Source organism: Silurus meridionalis, chromosome 16 (assembly GCF_014805685.1).
Source record: "Silurus meridionalis isolate SWU-2019-XX chromosome 16, ASM1480568v1, whole genome shotgun sequence".
NCBI lineage: Eukaryota > Metazoa > Chordata > Actinopteri > Siluriformes > Siluridae > Silurus > Silurus meridionalis.
In genome coordinates this window covers 4,620,973-4,644,384 of record NC_060899.1, presented here as the reverse complement: position 1 = coordinate 4,644,384, position 23,412 = coordinate 4,620,973, and the positions used below count along the sequence as shown (strand labels likewise).

General features: G+C 38.3%; 1 protein-coding gene across 2 annotated transcripts; it reads right to left on the bottom strand.

Moving 5' to 3' along the window:
- Positions 1-1,563: 1,563 nt before the first annotated feature.
- cmtr1 (cap methyltransferase 1) lies at positions 1,564-23,362 on the bottom strand. Of its 2 annotated transcripts, none has more exons than XM_046869750.1 (24): positions 22,797-23,362; positions 20,610-20,737; positions 19,327-19,475; positions 19,060-19,218; positions 18,837-18,929; positions 18,213-18,284; positions 18,002-18,096; positions 17,786-17,858; positions 16,835-17,033; positions 16,612-16,730; positions 16,412-16,508; positions 16,158-16,290; positions 15,728-15,907; positions 14,837-14,893; positions 14,697-14,754; positions 13,642-13,710; positions 11,814-11,945; positions 11,265-11,390; positions 9,930-10,021; positions 8,813-8,881; positions 7,068-7,115; positions 6,881-6,993; positions 5,384-5,492; positions 1,564-3,201 (listed from the first exon to the last, which is right to left on the bottom strand). In XM_046869750.1, exons 2-24 carry the CDS (start codon positions 20,719-20,721, stop codon positions 3,045-3,047), a joined length of 2,511 nt encoding a protein of 836 aa, XP_046725706.1. In that variant the 5' UTR covers positions 20,722-20,737; positions 22,797-23,362; the 3' UTR covers positions 1,564-3,044. The 2 variants fall into 2 exon arrangements, with proteins under 2 accessions (XP_046725706.1, XP_046725708.1); XM_046869752.1 differs by having other exon boundaries at positions 16,835-17,030.
- Positions 23,363-23,412: the final 50 nt, after the last annotated feature.

Genomic DNA, 23,412 nt, shown 5'->3' with positions numbered 1-23,412 from the left:
CTCTTTCGCTTTCCTGTCACACAACCCAGGGGAAGGATGAGGGGGCGAGAAAAGGAATTGGAAGACTCATTACACCTGAATACAAAAGACTGCCAGCATCCTCTTGTCCTTGACATGTCAACACAGGCAGCATGGAGAACGGCAGAGTGCACAACAGCTTATGCTGAAACTCGGGTACATCAGGAGTCCACTTAAGCACAAGCAGAAAAAAGAGACATGCTTACAAAGAACATACATTGCACAAATATTTGCCAAACAATTCCTTATCATGCCGGCAAATCGTGCTGCTCATCAGTGAAAAAGTAGGGCCAAAAACATTGCTTTCTTCATAGCGATGACAGTTTGGTTTCCGAAACCAATTATTATTAACAAATAACAGAAACATATAATCTCTGAATTAGCATCATACAATTTGAATTCTTAATCACAACACGGCTTGCCTTTATAAGAAAGAAAATCAATGACAAAGTGGTGTGATGTGGCCTGACACAAGCTACAGTTACATCATATTTACTACGCCAAAGCTGCTTATTTTTCTCTAAAACAATTTCTTTTCGATCACAGCAATTCGCCAAGATTTTGGTTTTCTTCATGTAAAGAAATCTGTCTGTTTATAGTTTAGTTATATAGCAAATATTGCATACACTGTACTGACTATAAAACAGCTTTTGTATCACTCTGGTAACACAGGAATTGTTGCTGTAGTGATAAATTTTTTCCCCAAAAACTGCTCAAGCAGAACAAAACTGTACAAGACACACACACACACACACACACACTCACACTTACTCAACTGTGTGTTACTGAACTGTACAACCTGAAGTAAACACACACTCAGTACTAATCTCAATCGATTCCACCACTCATAATATATTTATATTATATTAATATTTAATCGTATTATACTGTTTACATGCTTTTTTCTGTTTGTCCTACTGTCTTGTGTTGTCTGTCTTGCACTTTATGTGGTGAGGACACTTAATAGTGTGTTTTCTGTTACGTAACTTAATGTTGTCTAATGTAGCACCATGGTTCTGGAGGAATGTTTTCTCATTAATTTGTGTACCGCATCAGAAATATATGGTTGAAATGACAATAAAAGCTTCTTGACTTCTTCTTCTTCTTGACTTGACTTGAAGCAGGTTCACATCCACACTCTGGCTGAGCCATTTACAGCCTATGACATGATTTAGCATCTGGAGCAAATTAGCCAGGTGTTGAAATCAGGGTCATGTAGGTACACTGTAAATCACTCCTGATCATCATAGCAGAAGTTCAACATCTTAATCACTGGGCTACCACTTCCCCTAACCTTCATACTTCAAACCAGTAAACAATTATAAATGTGTTTTTAGGAGAGATACAGCAGTCACACAAAATTGGGTCCAAATCTAGAAGCACCCTCGCTCCAGAACGCATGAGGTCAACCCACATTTGGCAAGGTTGATTTCTAAATGGTCTGTGGTGTGTATATATGATGAATCAAATGCTACATTTACTGTAGTTACACCTAATAATCATGGAAGGCCTAAGAGGCCTCTCATAATCTCAACATCAAAGCAGTTTCCTCATTAACATAACTTTATTTTCTCATGATATTCGGCTTAAAAGCATGTTCTAGATGCAGAATCGTGGATAATAACAACCATTTTTGGCAGCGTTTGTACTGATCACAATGAACTACTGCTTGTTAAGTGAAGATCGTGATCACAAAAATATATTATAATGCATGGCCTCTTAGGACTTCAGTATTCAGTTGCTCAAGAATCAGGCACAAGTACTAGGTGGCGAGGCTTTTGGGTAAACTTGAATGTGTGAAAGTGTTTTGGATGCCATTTTATATCAGATCTGAAGGAATTTCTTAATAATGACACTACAAATCTGTCTCAGATATTATTTTTAGGTGTAAAACTAATGACTCTGATAACAGACTCTGATAACAGACTCTGATTTAAAGGGGGGAAAACAACATTTTACAGTATGAAATTAAAACAGCTTCATTCTAAAATATAATACAGGTGTAATTATATGTGCATCTCCTCAATCTGCATGTAAACACCTTTTCCTTATTGAGTTGCCAGTTGTCCAGAGAAACACCAGCATGTTTTATTCATCACCTGCAACTGTAGGTTACTATTAGCACTCAGGTCACACCCAAAACACTCTCAGCGCCAAAATAGGATTCTGTGACTTTCAGTCAGCTTAGTTTGTATTTGTTCTCCATTCGGAGTTTAACAGGAAGCCGAACATGGTGGCACAGTGCAGCTTGATACAGGTTTAAGGATTTCTAGCCTCTCTGAACCTGGGGTTCCACAGCTTTTTTTTCCTTCCCAAAAGGGAAAAACTTCCCAGATATTGTGTGTACTTGAACTTACACACTTCAACCCAAGATAACGTATGGAACTGCATAGCAGACGTCTGTGAAAGCCTTGACAAGCTAAAAAGTTAATCTGAAAGATATCCCTTATGAACCAGTAAACATAACAGGTAAACTGCACAAACAGAAAGATAGCAGTAGATAAAAAGCATCATTTGATTCATCCAGACTGCCACCTAAGTCAAGGACACAGACCTTTTTCTTTTTTTTTTTTTTTTAATAGAGGAAGAAAATATTTCAGGAGTTGGATTTTTTTTTTTTTACATTATAATCAAGGTTTCTAACAAGCTCGAATGAAGGCCATAAAATAAAACATGCCTGATTCATTCAAACAAGATTTACAAGCAAACCAAACCTAAAAAAAGAGGGAGTGGGGGGACAGACTGTGGCACAAAAGCGACCAGAAGAGGAAATGAATCAGTCTTGCGTATGTATGTAATAATCCTATCCATGCACTCTATTACTGGGAACTATGGATTAATCTATGTGGTCTAGGAAGCCGAAGCGCTGCATAATTTTATATTCCATGTAAATATCTCACAGGTCAAATAAATGACGCTTCAACTCGTCAGATTCATTTGAGCAAAGAAAAAAAAAAACGCATCCAATTATGTGGTACACTTCCTCTTCTGCAAACTCCAGCACCCTCTGCTGGTGAGGACAGGCTTTACACGTTGTCGCGACTCTCCCACTGGTGACAGTGTTTCCGGATAAATGACAGCACGTTGTCCTTGGAGAGTTTCTGTGGATCGACGCGGTTCTGCGAGTCGTGAACTCTGACCCCTTCTTCCCAGGCCCAAAACAACCTTTCCTGGTGACACACACTGGGGGAAATCAAGAGTGTATTTAGCACATATTTCAAACGTAACCAATCGACGTGAGTGTATTTTCCAGGAGTCGATTACGCACAAAATTTACGTGATCATATGTGTAAATTTAGCCTAGAAACAGATACTTAAAAAAGGGGGGGTGGGGTTCCTCTTCATGGGACTGAATAAAAAATTAATTTAGCCTCAATGATATAATTCTAAATAATGTACAAAGACACAGCAAGCTAGTTTGATTAGAACAAATAGGAAAAATGTATACAAATGCGAAAAGATAAATGCGTTTTGTGCTTTGAAAACCCTTCACACAGTGTAATTTCATCTAAATGACAAGTCAATGTCTAGTATGATTTTGTGAATCCCTTTAAAATAAAGAAGAAAAAGGTATTTGAGTCGGCTATATACCTATTGTAATACAGCTAGCTTAGTAGACTGCCATTTATTTTTGTTGCCAGAACCAGTTTTCTTACACCCACTTGCATGAGAATAATCCAGACAGAATTAAAAGTGTGAATAAAATTTTTGGTGATATTTCAGGGTGATTAAAAAAAAAATGCTAAAAACATACTGTAAGACACTACAAATTCACATCTCTGGTTGTCCTTCTTTAGACCAGCTTTGGCAGGTACTAATTGCAGCACACAGGAAATACCACTATAGACCAGCCATATTGGAATCACATGACGCTCGCTTTCACTTGCCTATTTTTCCTGCTTTGAATACATCAGCTTTAAGAACTAACTCACTTTGTCTAGTATGCCTTTCTCTTGACCAGTGTAACAACAATGTTCTTTACTTTATCGGTCAGTTGTTTTAAATGTTGTGGTTTAATTGGCGTTTGGTTCATAAACTATGAAATAGGGATGTAAGATTCCCCGATTAGCATCAGCATAAAAGTTAATGAAGTGATGCATTGATTTATTTATTTTAAAAAGTGTGCATCGGAAGTTGGCATTTGTATCGCAATCGTTTTAAACATATTTGCATGAGTAAAAAACGATTTATTTATATATAATTATTAGGAGATGCGCTATACTTTTTCTTTTCTTAGAAAGTGAGCATTTGTGACCAACATTTTATATGTAGATTTCGTCTTGCTAAACTGTTTCACGAGCGCATTCTCTCAGCACTGCTGCTGCTACGTGAATATGACGTAGGATACAGATTAACATGGCAGAGGTAGAGCTGCACCTTCCTGTAGACAGAACAGCAAAAGAGCTTCTGTTTTTATTTCATCTTTTTTCGCACTACAAAGGCACGTATGTGAAGGAGTCATGCTTTAGTAAGTCAGAAGACTCTTGCTGTCTGTCTGAAGCAAAGCAATAAAAGTATCTATATAAAAACTATCTGCACCATGTTAAATTGCATAGCATCGTATTGTTTTCCATTGCATTGCATTGCGTTGAATCATAATAAGGGTGAATTGTATCGTATCGCATCGGTAGCTGCTTCATGTGTATCTTTAATGTTATGAAGATGCACATCTCTAGTATGTAACAGGCAGAAACACTAAATATCAGGCAAAAAAATTTTTTCAATCTTTTTCGCCATTTGCTAGAATTGAACCTCAGCAATTCTCAACATTCTCTAAGCTCTTATCAGTCCTCATGCTCCCTCAGATCATCTAACACTGCTCGGTTGGTCCGATCATCTCTCAGGGTAAGAGGTAGGTATATGTGCCAGCAGTGAGCGAGTGGAGGGTGGAGCCGGGCGGAACAAGTGGTAGGAAACACCTGCAGCTGATGAGACTAATCACTCTCTCACTGCTGGCACAGTATACATTCAGACTCTTTTCTGCTCTGGCACAGAGGTGGTGGAATGAACTTTTCCTAGACGTCCAAACTGCTGAGTCACTGCCTATCTTCAAACAACGGGAGAAGACCTACCGTTTCCTGAAACACCTGAATCAGCACTTATTATCCCTGTTTGTTTTATGTCTTGATGTACAAAAAAGTGCTATAATTCCTCCTAACAGAATTTCAGGCTGCTGGTATCCCAAGTTTGCAACCCAGTGAACCAGTAATGATTTGTTCATCGATGGAGACATCAATGTCGTGAATGTAAAATGTCAAAACAGAAGTAAAATCATGAGTCCAGTGAATACAACCAATACATAATAAAAATGAATTAATAAACAAATGTGATTAATATCTACTGTGATGCAGATTTAAGAACATACTGAAAAGGTGCTATAGCTCCTGGATCCATGACGTAGGTCGACTGTTTTGTCTGTTTATTGTAAAAAAATTTCATCTTCGAGCTCTTACTGAATGCCATCGTCCATGGATCTGAAAATAAGACATAAAAAAGGTTAAAATCTACACTCATGGATTATTCCCAATCACAGTTGGGAAGTAACGAAGTACAAATACTTTGTTACTGTACTTAAGTAGATTTTTCTGGTATCAGTACTTCACTATTTATTTTTTGACTTTTTACTTTCACTAAATTTTACACAAATATCTGTACTTTCTACTTCTTATATTTTCAAAACAGGCTCTTTAATTTTAATCTATTTGGCGAGATGATCAATATTTTTGCTTCTGATTGAGCGCTGTTTTCAGCCCATCGACCAATTTCTTGTCATTGTGCGTCTTTTCAACCTACAACTTGTGTATTATTTACACAATTAAATAACACACTTACCGTATTTTCCGGACTATAAGCCGCTACGTTTTTCCCCACTCTTTGAACCCGGCGGCTTAAAAAAGAAGCAGCTAATTTATGGATTTTTTCCGGGTTTTTCCCGGTTTTACAAACTTCAAGCCAAAAAACGGAGCCCCATAATATTAGACCAATGAAATTGCTGAACGGGTTCAGGTGAACCAATGAAACTCTTTATATTAAATCAGATGCGCTCCCACTGAATCGGGCCGCACCACATCATAAATATGGATGATGTTCCTCTGACGTTTGATCTGCCGCTCACTCGGACTGTCTACAGGAAATGAGAATCATTTGTCACGCTGAAAACAACCGGGCATGAAAAAAAACACACTTCACCTGTGTTCTGAGCTGCACGGCATCGGGAGAAAAGCTTCACCGATGGTGATTTTTAAACGCATGACGATGCAAAAAGATAAACTCTCGAGAGAAATAGTTGTGAAAGGAAGGAGGAAGACAGTGAACAATGACTTTCTTGGTAGGCTACTGTTTAGATACAAGCCGTGTAACAGACACTGTCTTTCATTAAAGCCTGTGTAAAGTTCATTAGTTTCAGTGTAGACTTATAGGCTTATAGACGGGTGCGGCTTATTTATGTTCAAAATAAAAATCTTTGTCAAATTCAGTGGGTGCGGCTTTAATAGTCTGGAAATTACGGTAAATAACTTGGTTATTATCTGAGACAGAGGGAGTCAGTGATGTTAACATGACTGAGAACAGACACATTCCTGATCACCTGATCATCATCTTTTCTCTGCTTGTGTTCTATATGGTGGATGTTCAGACTGGATACATTAACATTTTAAAGTTACCAGTGTGACATGAAAACAGGTAGTAGTAATAGCCTTTTTTCTTAAGCACATGTCAGAGCCCAAACTTCTTAAATTTGAGTGTAAAAGTGTAGTCAGTACTTTTACCAGTCTTTTAAAACGAGTATCTGTACTTTTACATGAGTGAAGGATGTGTGTACTTTTGCCACCTCTGTTCCCAATGCTGAAATGCAGCTTCTCACCTCTGACTGTTTTGATGATGTAAAGGCCACTGGGAAGGAAGTGACGATCGTCACGGCCGGTGTAGGACAGTCGTGGCATTCCGCCTGAGCTCTTCGTTACCTTCATCTCCAATCTGAGGAACGTCAAACCTGCATCAGATCACGAAAACTGACAAAGCCGAGGACATGACGTCGCAGAGATACTCACCTTACGAAGATCTTGTCCATCTCCTCCAACCGGTACACCTCCTTCACTCTGAAAAACAACAGAATGTTAAGAAACAGGGATGGCTGGGAGGTTTTATTTCATTTATAAATATAAAAGTTATAATTTATTCGTCAAAGGGCTGAGCACATTTTTTTTAAATAATTATTTGAACAGTATTTTTTTCATAATTCCAAAAATTTTGGTAATTTCTCGTGCATTTAGCTTAAAGAACTCAACTTTTCTGTTTTGCTGTAAAAGAAATATGAATTAATTCGATTTTATATTATGCATAATGCACATATAAATTGAATTTTCACCATACGTATTACGCTACAGAATATCCAGTTTTACGATGTAAATATAATTTTTATTATGCATTATAAATTATTATAATTTATAAATATAATAATTTTTCGACAAATAATAATAAATAAATAAATCGCAAAAGATAAAACATCATATACCCGAACACAGTTGCTAATAAACTATTGTAATATTTTTTCCACATCCTAACAAACTGCACTGTCTCAGATAAGAAGGTCCTTCAGAGAGTAGTTAAAAACTCCCAAATACATCACTAGTGTGCAGCTACCCTCCATCTGCCTAAGGTGAGAGAGTGAGAAGTATAATCAGACATTTCTCACCCCAACCATCATCTGTCTGCTCCTCTACCATCTGGCAAACGCTACAGGAGTCTTCGCTGTTGCACTAGCAGACTCAAGAACGGTTTCTTCCCATCAGCTGTCAGCCTACTGAACTCTGAACTCGGATTCTGACCATCATGGCCACATCCTGATCTCAGACACTGAACTGTGCATTTATACTGACTAATGCTTTTAAAAGGGAGAAAAATCAGAATGTACATTGTTCAGAACTTTTTTTTAAATGCTGTTTGCACTCGGTTTGTCTCTTTTGTCATTTGCACTAATATGGTAATTTCACCTAATTCTCTACCTTGCCTTGTGCACATTAGTGTATAAATACTATATGATCTCTGTATGGTCACCTGATGGACACTGGACATTTTTATCTCATTTCTAAGCACAATGCACTATTATATTTGCACTGAGCTGGTGTTTACTCAGTTACTTATACCTGCATATCTAGATCAATATATCTGAATCGATAGATATATACTAGAGCTGTTGCTATCGATTATTTTAGTAATCGAGTGTTTTACCGATTATTCCAACAATTAATCGAGTATTCGGACCTCATTAAAGAGCTAAATATGCAAGAGAAAATAAGACAGGGATCTTTGTAATTTGTTTTCTTTTTAGAAAAATTGACATTTTTATTGCTGAAATTGAAAACAAGAATATCTGTGAAGCCATTTAGTGCATTTAATTGATATATTACATCAAAATGTTAATACAAATATATACAAAAAATTATAAAAATACATTTCAGATCTCAAAAAAAAAATAAATAAATAAATAAATAGGTCAATGCACTAATTTCCAACACACACAAAAAGTTTGCCTAATTCCGCTTTTTTTTCTCGCAAATTCCGAGTTTTTTCTCGCAAATCTGACTTGAATCATCACTCCAAATGTTATAATGTCAATGTTATGCCGGATGGGTGTGTGGATGTATAGACAGATATAGAAATAGACAGACAGATTTAATTCTAATCTAATCCCTTAACACATTTACAATTAAGAACTATTGCAGTTTTCTCCACTGTGGGGCAAACTGAAAAAAAAAAAGGAAAAAAAAAAAGACATGAGTGGAAAACAAATTACCTTATAGGATTCATGTCGGGACGACTGGGTTTGGACACGGCTTTCACAAACTTTTCCGCCATCTGAATCCTAGAACAGATCCAAATCAAATTCAAGGTAAAAAACATGTACAGTGGCGGATACCAAAGATTTCCTAAAATTAAAATGTGGAGAGACAATGATGATATTATATATATGATATTAACAGACTTGGTCATAGAAGTGCTTTGGCGTCGATGGAGGGGGAAATTTTTTTTTTTTTTAAATAGAAACATCAGGGGAAAAAACATCTGTAGAACCGCTGCACCTGAACCTATTAATTCTTCGAGCAAAGCACGGGCTGCCAAATAGAGGAGAAAGTTTGGCTACAGCCTTTAAAGGAGTGGCGAATCTTCTCTAGTGTGAGATGATGCATAAGATCTCTGATACAGTAACAAAAAATAAATGGAGGAGGTGTTTTTAAAGAGAATGTGGTTATCACTTTACATACACCGTATTCCAATGTTCAGATTCAAAAGAGAAAATGATAGGAAATGTGTATTAAATCACAAAGAGAGTACTTCGATAGGGATTTGTTTATTTTACCAATACTGGGAACATCTGGGTCCTTCCTTGAATATTATCATAGAATATAAATAAAATTGACGCAATTGAAAATTAAACGAGGTCTTATAGAGATTTATATAGATAATACATGTGTGATGGCCTGGGAAAAAAAACCATTACATGGTGAAATTGAACCATTTCCTAATATATATTTATAAAGAAGGTCTCAATCTGAGGAAAAAAAAAAAAACTTTTTCCTTTTGTATTTCCATAGTAAGTGGTTACCTTCATACAACCGCTAAACGAATACAAATTCTCACCGCCCTAAGATCTTGTGGAAAAAGCCCAAAAGTTTGGCACTTTTTAATTTTTTTTTAAGAGGAAAAAAAACAAAACAAAACAAAAAATATGGACAACAGTTTTGAAAAGCCAAGCCAAAAAAATGTGATGGTCAGGTGTCCACATACTTTTGGTCTCAGCATTTTGTACAGACCGTGCTTGCGCTTTCCCGGGAAAACAAGATTTGAACTGTTTAGATGAATAAATATTAGGAAAGGACCAGTGAAAGGGAATACGAGATATTAAAACAGACCTCTGGTTGAAGTGCTGGTCTCTTACATCAGTGCCGTTGAGAACCAGAGCATCCAAAACATGAACGGCGTTAATCCTACGCTGAGCTTTACCCTGCAAACACAACACACTCCATCATTGCACATCGATGGATTTTTTTATTTTATTTTACCATTTAGCTATTTCCATCAGCACCTCTAGAATATCACCTTCATGAGATAAGGGAGGTTTCAACTCGGTGGTTAAGATGTCAGTCTTTTGATCAGAAGGTCATGATCTGTGAATGCTGGGGCCTTGAGAAAGGTCTGCTCAAGGTATAAATGAGACAATGGTAGGTTGCTCTGGATATGCCAAATACTTCAAATCCTGAGATGAAGGTTTTCCTGGTATTTCAACCACAAAATCGTATATAATCGATGCGTCAATCTTTTTTTTTATTCTTTATATTTAGTGCAGTAACAAACAGCAGTTTTTTTTTTTATTATTACAAAATAGGGATAGTTACATTCTTATATGCCATACAATTTTTCTTATACTATATTTTCCTATTTTTCTTTTTTTTTTAATTATCCTTGAATATGTACATAACACAATACAAAAAAAATAAATAAAATAAAATAATTACTTAGGGGGAGGTCAGATATATGTTTTAAATTAATTATAACTTAATAATAGTTGTTAATTGCTTAAAGGCTGTAGGATAAACGCATACTAATTTATTATACTATGTAATAGGGGGCATGTGTGCAAGGGAATTCACAATAACATTATCCATGCAAAACGTGGAGGGTATTTGTTCTATAGGTCCATAACGTCTTGGTGAAATTGCTTAACATATTCAACCCACTTGGTCCTCCTTGATTTCTTGCTTTCACGTTCTTTAGGATTTAACCTGGAAATCTTTTGAGGCTGAGCATCCTTTGTGTTAAAAAAATAAAAATAAAAAAACAACAAAGAAGATTTAAATAAAATAATAATAACGCATTAGAAAGAAGCACTGAAGATGAACGCAGCCATTTTTAAAACATCATTTATTAAATGATGATTCGTCTCCCTGATGATTATGTATGGTCTTCTGTATGTTTCGCTGGCACGGTTTACGTCAATAAAAACCGACGCAAGTTTGGGTTTCACTCTTAATCCAAATATTTCTTTCTGGTTCCCGTTTGCTATAGTAACATTGCTCTGGGCGCCGAATGCAGCTTCTTCAATGGACGTTAATTGGGTTTGGATCTAAAGTGATCGAATTTCAACTTATTTTAGGGACGTGGGCACGCGTTTCGTTCGGTAATATGTGATGGGAATTTCTTGGATGGCGCTGATGAAACGCTTTCCTCAGAACAACCCGAGAGCTCACCTCTCCCTTTAGCTCCTGCACAATCTCCACACTCAGCAGAGTGTCTCTGGGTAACTCCAGTTTAAAGTTCTCCAGCTTCCTCCAGCGCACAGGGGATTTGCCATCCCACGTGTAGATCTGGGATTTCTACACACACACACACACACACACACACACACACACACACACACACACACACACACACACACATACAATTAAAAATAATAACCGTGTGAGCGGATTCTGAAAGAAAATCTCTCTCGGCACATCTCTAGTGGCAAGCAAGAGGCACAATTCATAGAGAATGCTGACAGTGCTGGCGTTTTTTTACCGTTTTCTAGTCTTGGACACAGGGTTCATAATAAAATCGAATTAAAAGAGAAAAAACTATTCCAGGTACATACAAGGTGGTTTCAAGAAAAGTTTCGAGACTAGAAAGTACTTTATTTATCGATGTTGGGATAAACAAACCATAGAATGAGTAAAAGATACAGTTACATATTTAGAGCACTAAACAGACAATGTTAGGGATGATGTTGTTGTGGAACAATATTTTAGACGCAATCTTACCCCAAGCCCCAGAAGAAAGATCTGTTCTCCCCCTCCAACGATGCACCGGTGGTCTAATACATGCTGCAGTTTTTCCAGAGTTTTGAGATTGAGAGCTGTGGGCCGCGAGTTAAAGTTGTCGACATCTGATCCCTAACACACACACACACACACACACACACACACACACACACACACACACACACACACACACACACACACACACACACACAAACAGAATTGTTAGCTGTAAATAATATATTTCATCTAGTGAAATCAAGTGTGACTAAAAATACACTATATTGACAAAAGTATTGGGACACCTGACCATGTGTGGTTCTTCCCCAAACTGTTGCCTTAAAGTTGTAGGCACAATTGTACAGGGCGCCTTTGAATAGCATTACACTTTCCTTCATTTAAACTAAAAGACCCAAAACTGTTCCAGCTCAACAATGCTCCTGTGCACAAAACCAGCTCCATTAAGCTTTACATGGGTTGTACTAGAAAAATCTCCTGCTATAGAGCTCTGGCCTCTATTGAAGTCAAGTCAATTTTATTTCTATAGTGCTTTTCACAACAGACATTGTCTCAAAGCAGCTTTACAGAAATCAACAGTCAAAGTGAATGGTGTGTATTTATCCCTGATGAGCAGCCGTGGTGACTGTGGCAAGGAAAAACTCTCTTAGATGTTATTAGGAAGAAACCTTGAGAGAAACCAGACTCAAAAGGGGAACCCATCCTAATTTGGGTGACATCAAGAGTTGGAACTCTGGAGTGTGTGATTATAAGTAATGATCTTTCTACAGTCTTATACAGTCTTTATGGTTAAAAACTATGAGCTACTGAGCACCTATATTGAACACCTTTGAAATAAATTAGAACGACACCCCAGGCCTCCTCACATCAGCTACATCAGTACCGGACTTCACTAACACCCTACTGGCTGAATCTCACACACATCTCCTCAAGCACACTCCAAAACCTAGTGAAACATCATCCCAGAAGAGTGGAGGGAATTATAAGAGCAACTGAAGCCTAAATGTGGAATGGCGTTAAAAAACGTTAAATGGAATAATGTAAAAAAAAAAAAAAAAAAAAAAACACAGAATCTGGTGGTCAGGTGTCCACAAACTTTTGTTTATATAGTGTGGGACTATAAGGGTCAACAAGTGTCCAAACTAACATTTGAAAAAAATATTTACTGGTAATATAGGCAGCACAGCACAAATGTATTCAAGCTTTTGGGGGGAAAAAAAAAAAACTATGTCCAAGGACTAAACTTCTAAAAAATAAATATATAAATATATATATATATATATATATATATATATATATATATATATATATATATATATATATATATATATATAAATTTTAAGTCCTTGCTAGCACAGACACCATTTTGTAGTTACTTTATTTTAATTGACAAGTAACAGTGCCAAAGTGCAACAAATTATGGGAAAAAAAAAATCATTCATGGAATTCGCTGTTTTGGATGACAAGGACTCTGAAGTGTTTTTGCTAATCGAGTTTTATAGTTAATGCTTGTTTTATTTTTTTGCACAACAGGCTTAGGTGCAGCTTTTATTCACGAGCTCCTGAATATACAGACATCTTGACCCTGACCACACACATGCACAAACGTTCTACTACTTGAAAGCAAAAAGATTTTGATTGTCAGTTTCATCCCTGTGTGCCCTCAATTATAATTAGGGCCAAAGAGTTTTATTTCAGATTCTCAATATCTACTTCACGTAATAGAAAACATAAAATCAGAGAACTTTTTATTTATTTATATATATATATATATATATATATATAAAAATCGAGAAAAACAGTGCACACTGACGTTTATGAGCTCGTAGAACTTGGATTTGGGGTCAGAGGCAGAAGGAGCTACTCTGACTTGATCGGGAATCTGCAGACAAAGAAAATGTGAAGATTTTGTAAAAAACTGCTTGACACAAGTAGGCAATTGAATCAAGTAGAATTTCAGCACAGAACCACATTATAAATCTTTATATGTTAATTATTGAAAACTATGAGCTACTCATCATGACGTGGATGACTAAAACTTTAAACTTAGAGAAGTTCATTTAAAACTAACCTTGGTTTTTGACCTACAAAGTGAGTGAGTGAGTGAGTGAGTGAGTGAGTGAGTGAGTGAGTGAGTGAGTGAGTAACCTAGCAAATGAGTGACCTAGTGAGTAGACTAGTGAGAGTGTATAAGTGACCTAGTAAGTAAGTGAGTGCCTTAGTGAGTAGCCTTGTAAATGTTTTAGTGAGTAGAAAAGTAACCTATTGAGTAAATAAGTGACATACTAAGTGGCCTAGTAAAGTAAATGAGTGACCTAATAACGAAATGAGAAAAAGAGGGAACTAGTGAGTGATCTAGAGAGTAAACGAGTGATCTAATGAGTGACCTGGTGAGTAGACTAGTGAGAATGTAAGTGACTCAGTGAGGGGCCTAGTGAATGTCCTAGTGTGTAAAAGAGTAAAATATTGAGCAAATAAGTGAGCTACTTAGTAGCCTAGTGAGTAAATGAGTAAAAGAGTGACCTAGTGAGTGGCATAGACCATGGCATAGTGAGTAAATAAGTGACCAATTAAGTGGCCTAATGTACAGCCTAATGAGTAAATGAGTGACCTAGTGAGAGGCCTAAAATGTGGCCTAGTAAGTAAGTTAGTGTGCTAGTGAGTGGCCTAATGTGCAGCCTAATGAGTAGATAAGTGACCTAGTGAGTGGCCTATGTAGCCTAGTGAGTAATTGAGTGGCCTAATGTGCAGCCTAATGAGTAAATAACTGACCTAGTAAGTGGCTTAAATGAGTGTGTGAGTGACCTAGTGAGTGAATGAGTGAGTCACCTAGTGAGACCTAGTGAGTGTGTGTTAATAATTCCATACCCCCCATACTCTGAGGCACTCCTTGCGAACATCAGCTTGTCTTGGCTCAGACAGCGTCCTATTCCAAGAAAATAAATCCCATGTGAAACATATATGAGGTAAATAAAGGATAAAATCTTTGAGAAGAATCCGTGTCTTACGTGTCTCTGACATAGGCATGGATTTTAGCTAGAGCCTTGATCTGCACAGAACAGTGACTAAAAGACAGAAGAGGAAAAAAAAAAGAGTAAGTGAGTGAGTGAGTGAGTGAGTGTGATGTCAGCCATAGCTTTGCACATAGACTTCCAACCACCATTAGACCCTGGTTACTTTTATTACATGGCAAAGGGAAGGTGGTTTCCTCTTCTCAAAGGAGAAGGCCATTTTCTCTCATTTGGTTGGTTCTAATTCACAACATTATAAAGATAATGATATTTTGAAGCACTACAACCTTAACCAGGCATGTAAAGTCGGTAAGGCCACTTTTGAGCACAGGAGCAAGGTCACGCTGGACCATGTTTCAGGGTATATAGATATACAGCATATAGATTCTAGACAATAGTGTGCTCTAAACATTGCAACCAACAGTCAGGGAAAGAACCACATACGACTGTGATAATCAGACATCCACAAATCTAGAACTGCAGCTGTCGATTATTTAGTAAACGGATATTCTACCGATTATTCCATCGATTAATAAGTACTTATTCTATATTAAAGAGAAATACTAAAAATCAAATCAAATATTAAAAGAGAAATACGAGAATATCTGTGAAAACTAAAGTGCCATATGATGCCATATAACATCAAAAAGAAAAACAGTAACCGCACTGTAGCATGTTTACTTTGTTTTACTTCGAAATGATCCAGATCCAGAGTTTAGCGGGAGGTGCGTCAGTAATAATGGTCCGTGGGGAAACACAGTGCTCCGTATGTAGTTAAATGGACTAAATGAAGCTTCAATGCAAATAATTGTTTCAGCCCTACACAAATATTCAGCCCTATATTGTATATGGCTATCCAAGGTACACTTTGCATGTTGCGTGTCCTACCTCTCATTGGAATCGATCATGTGCTGGTAGAAATCTGTGTCTCCTTTGATGATCTCCAGAGGCACCACTTCTGTGACGTCCCTCTCCGAGAGTCTGAGGTGATTCAGCTTTAGGTTCACCTTGAATAGGTAATCCCTGACTGCATCAGAGCCTGGCTTCAGACTCTTACACACCACATACCTACATATACAAACACATATCAGCTTTATCGAACGACCTTCAGTATGGTGCATGCGTTTTCAGCAGGTGTGAAATCCTGCTGTAAAGTAAGTATGTTTTAAAAAAAAAAAATTTGTGTTCATAATTGTATTTTTATCAATTGAAAATAATTGCCAGAAAAAACATTTAGATGAATAATTTAAATTAAAACCCTGCTATGGGTGAATCAATAAAAACCAAAACAATGAACAAGATGATACAGCACACGGACCTCTCGGAGTTTGCAGGTCTGCTGGTCACCGGTTTGAAGAGCGACACTCTCTCAAAGCAGAGATACAGCAGATAGATCAGACCTACGCTGAATGGTGTGAACAGATCAAACGTCTTGCATACAAAGTGGCCTCCTGAAAACACACACACGCAAAAGACACATAAAAGTTGGAGAGTGTGAGCGGGAACAATGCTAAAGGTTTTTTTTTTGGTTTTTTTTATTATCGGGGAAATACAAAGGCAGAAATAAAGTACCTGTTCGGACGGTGGATAAAGCCGTAAGGATCTGACAGAGGAGGAGCTGTTTGCTCAGGATCTCCTGCAGGTTCTCCTGTCCCTCGACTGAAAAACCCTGTGTGATCAAAATCATATTTCAGCCAAGCTCTGGAAGGCCTAACACCCATTCTAAACACCAGCATGGCTAAATTTACTCAGAGGCAGGTCAGTTAACTTACTCCGTCGGCCATGAGGAAGTGGAGGCCTCGCTTCTCGGTGCTCTCCAGAACAAAGTTGCGAAACGCACTGATGTTCTCAGGACGCGTGATGTCGCCGTCGCCGTCAATCCCACCTTCACCTGCGTCACGCCATAGAGCCGGGACAAAGAAACCTTCTTCAGATAGGCATACTTTAAAGCTACAGTAGGTCTTTTGGGATCATGTGCAAAATGAAAAGCGTCACCATAGTACGGTTCGAAGAGTTCACTGGGAGCGGAGTAGAAGTCCTCCAATTTAAAATCGTTGGCTCCTTTTAAGGTCATGCCAAAGCCTTTCGCATGCCAACGTTTCCGCCATAGAACGTACTCTGAAAATCCTCCGGGTCCGGCGCACACATCTCCGAAATAAAGTAGCTCTCCCTCCCGGTCACGGAATAGCGGCTTCTTCATAAGCGTGCACACACACACACATTACAGGTAAATTACCAGGCAAATGAACAGCAAAGCTAATTTGCTTACACTCAAGCCCACAAAATACCATAAAAGGCAAAGTTCTGTCTAACTCACATTAAGACCAAAATTATACCAAAACTGCAGCAAGAGACATTCGAGATGAGTCACTTAATGTTTACGTGTTTCAAAAATTAAAATGTTATTAAAATATGACTCCATAGCAAACCAAGTCGGGTTATACCCCAAAGATTAAAATACTTAATCACATTTTTATTTGTTATAAATGTACCTTAATTAAATACTTTAAGTTTTTAATACTATAAATCAACACAGGCTTGGATAAATATGGATGCTTTATACAAACATATGTTTATTATTAGTGAAACCAAACTCAACATTGAGCATGTAGACAAAATATTCTTGTAAATGTTTTAAAGTAATTATGGGTTTTCAAATTGGTGCATCAGTAAAACAAATGTTTAGTGATCAATTTTTTTTTCTTCTAAAGAAAGGCCATTGTGAATAAGTGTGTGTTGAAGTTTTTCATTTCGCCTCTTATAAATTTATATTATTGCTTTCATCGCGCGTTAATACAATTGGCGCCATTAAAATGAACTTTTGCGCGTTATTAACTACGAATATTTCTTAGATGGCAAATTAATAAAAATAAATAAAAAAAATACATTTATAACTCGAAGCACACTGTGAGCTCCTACATACATAAATACATATGTGGATTTTACCCCTTGGGAGTCCTTTGGATTGGTAAACATATAGTCAAACACATGATCCATGTTTGCCATCTTCATCGCAGCTCTTAGAGAAAAAGAAAGATAAAGAGAGTTTTCAGTGTGTGTGTGTGTGTGTGTGTGTGTGTGTGTGTGTGTGTGTGTGTGTGTGTGTGTATAAGAGAGAGAGAGAAGATAGTAACAGGATATCGATTCCTCCGTATGTGTTACCTGTTGAGAAAGAAAGCTCCCCGTATCGTTTCGTACGGGTTGGACCGTGTACGAGCTCGCCTCATTTCCTCACCCTCTAGGTCATCGAACACACTCTGCAGTGGACACACACACACACACACACACACACACGATGATTAAATGACAAATCAACAAGTTTATCCAAGAGAGAGCGCTTCTTCATAAAACACCTTAAACGTGTGTATTTCACCTTGCAGCGCAGCAGCATGTGTAGGAGCTCCTCGGAACACAACTCGGTCTCGTCGTCGATCTTTAGTTTCCTCTGCAAACACACATCCGGCGCAAATCGTTAGACGTACACGTGTGGTTTTTGTTCGTCTTAGTTCTCCAGAGTTTTGTTGACTTTTACAACAAAATACCTTCCTACGTACTGAGCATGCTCAGTACATAAAGCATTATTATCATACAGAGCAGAGATCCACAACCACCAGGGCATGACCCACTACCAGGCTGTGGAATAGTTGCTACCAAGTCACTACCAGGCTATAAGTAATGATTGTCCTCATTTGCTTTGTAAAATAATTGTTTGCATAATTACATGTAAATTATATAAGTTAAATATTTTTTTAGATTTAGAAGCGGAAAAAGCACCAATCTTTGCTTCTTCATTGGGAAAAAAAACTTGTGTAATGAAACTTTTGCTCACTTGCCAACTGATCCCCACCATCCAGCCCTGTCCCATCAAGTTATTCTCCTAAGTAGCACAATGGTCACTGAGACACAAAATGCTGCTAAATCAATGCTAACCAGTGGTCTTAAGATTTGTCCTGGCAGCCCTGACCTTCATCGGAGTGTGTCGTTTATTCTAGAATACCTCGCCTATAGTCATCCAGTCTCTCAGCTCATCAGAGTCTGGCATTTCTGTAGTACATTCCGGGAACCAGGACACTTCTTCAGAAGTGCTAGGCTGAGAAACAGAGAGGAAAAGAGAAAGACGTAAACACGAATTGAAACCCATGTATATGATATGAACCAAATGGCAATGGTACATTGAAGATAAAAGTGTCATCATGGAATAGAGAAAACGTTGTGCACACCTCAGATTCCTCCTTCCATTCGACGTTCAGATCTCCCTCGAAGCCCTCCAACGTAAGGCCGAGACCTCTCCTCCCGCGCTGCGTCGACGCCTCCACAATCTCCTTCCGTCCCTGACCAAACTTTCCCAAGCCCTCGCCTTCTTTAAAACCCATTTTGGCCTGCGGACAAGAGATAAGATTTATTATAACGCGCAAGCAATATTAACCGTCCACACTGCAACTGGCTTTAAACGGACGTCAAAGAAAAGCCAACGCTGCGTGTTTTACCATGAGCTTTTGTGAGACGCTGTTGTAGATGGAGAAGTTGCCGGCGCTCTGCGAAGCTTCACCGCTCGAGGCATTTTGGGATGCTGATGGGTTGGAGAAACTGGGTCTTTGATCTTCAGCATCACTGAGAGACTCGCTCTGACTGGAATCTGAGGGGGGGGGGAAACGCACAAGCTTTTATTAAAAGGTGTGCACACCGAAACCGGAAGATACAGAACCTTTGACGGTTTTTGAGACCCTTTTTTGCCTTAATGAATACATTTTCGTTGGGAGTGACCAGGAAGGACAGGATTAGAAATGAGTTTATTAGAGGGACAGCGCATGTGGGACGTTTTGGAGACAAGGTGAGGGAGGCGAGAATGAGATGGTTTGGACATGTGCAGAGGAGGGACGTGGGGTATATCGGTAGGAGAATGCTGAGGATGGAGCCACCAGGAAGGAGGAAAAGAGGAAGGCCAAGGAGGAGGTTTATGGATGTGGTGAGGGAAGATATGCAGGTGGTTGGGGTGAAAGAGGCAGATGTACAGGACAGGGGGGTATGGAGATGGATGATCCTTTTGTTTTTATGCAACAAACTAGGTAAAAGGCAAAGACACAATAATTAAACAGTGAATTGTTGGATGAAAGTTCTGTGGACAGAGGAATACGAATGATTGACAATTTTGTCTCTAACAGTAGACCTTATATAAGATGAACAGGAGAGAAGATATTAGCACACTGCCTTACCCTCACTGTCAAGCTTAATAGTTTGGGGTTGTTTTAGAGCAGGGAAGGTTGGAGACTCATTCTAAGTGAGAGGAAAACTGAACCAACATGGCAACCATTCCATACTTCCACACCATGCAACTCTCTCTGGACTGTGGCTCAACGGAACTGACTTCGACATACAACAAAACAACGAGCCGAAGCGTACATCGAAGCTCTGTAAGCGTTATTTAAAGAGCAAAAAATGAGCTGAAGTGTTATCTACCATGGAAGGTCCTTCCCAGGCTATGAAAATAAAGTGGAAAATTTGGACATTTATATATTTGTTTGGTCGAAGTCAATAGTTATACTGTTACATTACTGAGTTTGTTGCAAATAAACAACATACATGTCTCTCTCAAATACCATAAAAGTCTTTTCAAAGTTTTGACAGGCACAGGATATATTTTTTAACAATTCATGGATGCTGCTAGATGCCTGCGTGATCTCGGCTGAAATCGGTTCTAAAAGGACTGCGTCTCGTCTGGCATCAGACCTCGTCGTTTCAATCACCCTTTCTAAACAGACATTAGACCCACCGTGGCTTGTGGTTCTCTGTGATGATTCGTCATCTTCATCAGAGCTGGCTTCCTCTCGTTTGGGCTTTTTCCACTTTGGTGCATCTGATGCATCCAGATTCCTCTTCATCATGGTTGCAGGTAAGCTCCTACACAAACCTCAGTTAGATGAGATGCACAACATGATTTTTTTTTTCTCTTCACATCAAAGGTTTCATTTGCCTTCTTTGTGTTTTTATTTAAACACCGCACCATCATGTCTCATGATGAAATATTTTTTCTAATCATTCACAAACCGCCTCAAACCAGATCCAGTTATTCCTACTTGGGGAGTGTTAAACCAATACTCCCAGTGTGGAGACGTCAGGACTGATCTCTGTCTTTTGTTAGTTGTTTTGGGTTCTGAAGCGTCTAATGCGGAGCTGTCCAATATTTTCCACAAAGGGCCAGTGCCTGTGCAGTTTTTCATTTCAACCAATCAAAAGCCACACCTCAAAGTCATTGAGAATGAAAATCATTAGATTTAAACAGGTTGGATTTGGTGTGGATTTTCTTGGTTGGAATGAAAACCTGCACCCACACCATCCCTTAGTGGAAAAGATTGGACACTCCTGGTCTAATGGCTTAAAATTCAGCTCCTGGATAAGCTGGACTTCTGGTTCTGTGGTGATGAGCAACCTCTAATAATCAAACTCTTCAAATAGATGTAAACTACCAAGTCAAAAGGTATGTGGACACCCATATAAATGAAAAAAAACAAAAAAACAGGAAACTGAAGAGCTCTAAGATTTTAACATGGCACTGCGTTAGGTTGCACTGACAGAACCAGTCTTAAGTTTGGACACGCCTTCCAATTCTGTGTTTTATTTTTAGTATGTTTAACCTTGCACATTAATACCGAAGACATCCAAACTATGAAAGAACACTTGTTAAGTAAACAAAAAAAAACAAAGTGTTAAACTTTGTCCAAAGAAGCCACATTTAGATTTGATGATAGCTTGTCAAGCTCATAGCATTCTCTCATCAGATTCACAAGAAACAGAATGGTTTTCAATTTACAGGTTTGCTTTGTCAAGGTTCATTTGTTACATTTCCTGCCTTTTTAATATGCTTTAGATCATCAGTTGACTTGTGCAGAGGAAAATGTGAGTAGAGAGTCAAAAACATTTTTACTGCTACTACAAACAGAACTTTAAATGTATCACCAAGTGCAAAACCAAAACCATCATACACTTTAATGAAACAGGTTCTCATGTGGACTGTCCCAGGAAAGTAATACCAAGAGCTACCTCTGCTGCAGAGGACAAGCTTTTAGAATTAACAGCCTCAGAAACCACAGATTTACATAAATGATTTTATTCAACATCCACTGTTCAGAGGGGACTGTGTGATTCAGGCCTTCATAGTTGAATTGCACTAAGACACTACTTCTGAAGAGCAACAAGTAGCAGAGACTTGCTTGGGCCAAGAAACACAAGGAATGGACATTGGCATAGTGGAAAATATCCTTTGGTCTGATGAGTCCAAATGTAGAGGGTGAACAGACAGTTCCTGAATGTTTGGTTCCCACTGTGAAGCATGGAGGTGGGGGTATGACTGTGTGGGGATGCTTTTGTGGTGACACTGTTGATGATTTAGTAAAATTTGAGGACAATTTTAACCAGCATGGCTACCACAGCAGAGATGTATGGTCTGCACTTAGTGGAACCATCATTTGTTTTCCAACAGTAGATTGAACACAAACACCCCTCTAGGGTTATGTAAGAGACATTTGTCCAAGAAGGAGTGATGGAGTGTTGCATTAAATGATCTGGCCTCCACAATTACCCTCTAAATCCAGTTGAGGTGGTTTGGGAAAACTTGGACCAAAGAGTGAAGAAAAAGCCACCAACAAGCACTGAACACCTTTGGGAACTACCCAAGATTGTTGGAAAACTATTTTAGGTACCACACGAGGCTGACTGAGAGAATGCCAAGAGACCAAATCAAACCAAAAGAAGAATCGAAAAAATATTCTGGGATGTTTAACACTTTTTTTCCCATTCCATAATTCCATTAGTTCTGTAATGATTGTGTCTTGAAATTTTAATATACAATGGTGAAAACAATAAAAAGTAAAGTAAAAAATATTGAATTAGAGGTGTGTCCAAACTTTCGATTGCTACTGTTGATTTGTAAACCCTATTAAAACTAAGTAAAAGTACTCACGTTTTCCTTTAATGATCTTATTTGTTTCTAGCTGAGACAAGTCATACCAGAGTCAGACCATCTCCAGCTTCACAGGTTAGATGTTGTGGCCAAGGTTTCTTTTTCTCCTTCTTCCTCCGATCTGCTGCTCCAGAACTCAAAACGTCGAGTTTCTGTTTCAATTTCAACTAATCCATTAGATGAAACCCCAAGCAACCAACTGCTTCTGAAATGTTTCTTGTCCCGGGTCTGCGTTTTGGAGAAAACTTTTGCACCAGTTGAACTCTTTTTTGTAGTAAACAGACACGATTCCAATTATATGAAATCACCAACTGCTTTAGAGAAACAGAGGTAAATAAAGGCTAGCTATCTTGCTAAGCTAAGTGGCAACAAAGTTCAGCGCTTAAATTGCAAATCAAGTGCCAGAGCAGCTGAAACGCACAATGCAACGTGAACATTTTGTCCACATTATATACAAGTAGAACAACCTAATGACAACAACGACATTTCCATAACGTCAATAAGTGTGCAATGCTAAACCCGCGTTCAACTTTCATCGGGGGCCTTGAAGCACCAGCGGCGCAGGTTAGTGACGTATAAGAAAGCTGTACAACAAGTGCCTGATTGGAATTAATTT

Excerpts from the sequence above, each read along its gene's own strand:
- cmtr1 (XM_046869750.1), bottom strand. The coding sequence starts at position 20,721 with ATGATGAAGAGGAATCTGGATGCATCAGATGCACCAAAGTGGAAAAAG. Across the intron at positions 19,476-20,609 it reads ACAGAGAACCACAAGCCACG|ATTCCAGTCAGAGCGAGTCT; the intron begins GTGGGTCTAATG and ends CCCCCCCCTCAG. Across the intron at positions 5,493-6,880 it reads CATCATCAAAACAGTCAGAG|ATCCATGGACGATGGCATTC; the intron begins GTGAGAAGCTGC and ends TCTTATTTTCAG.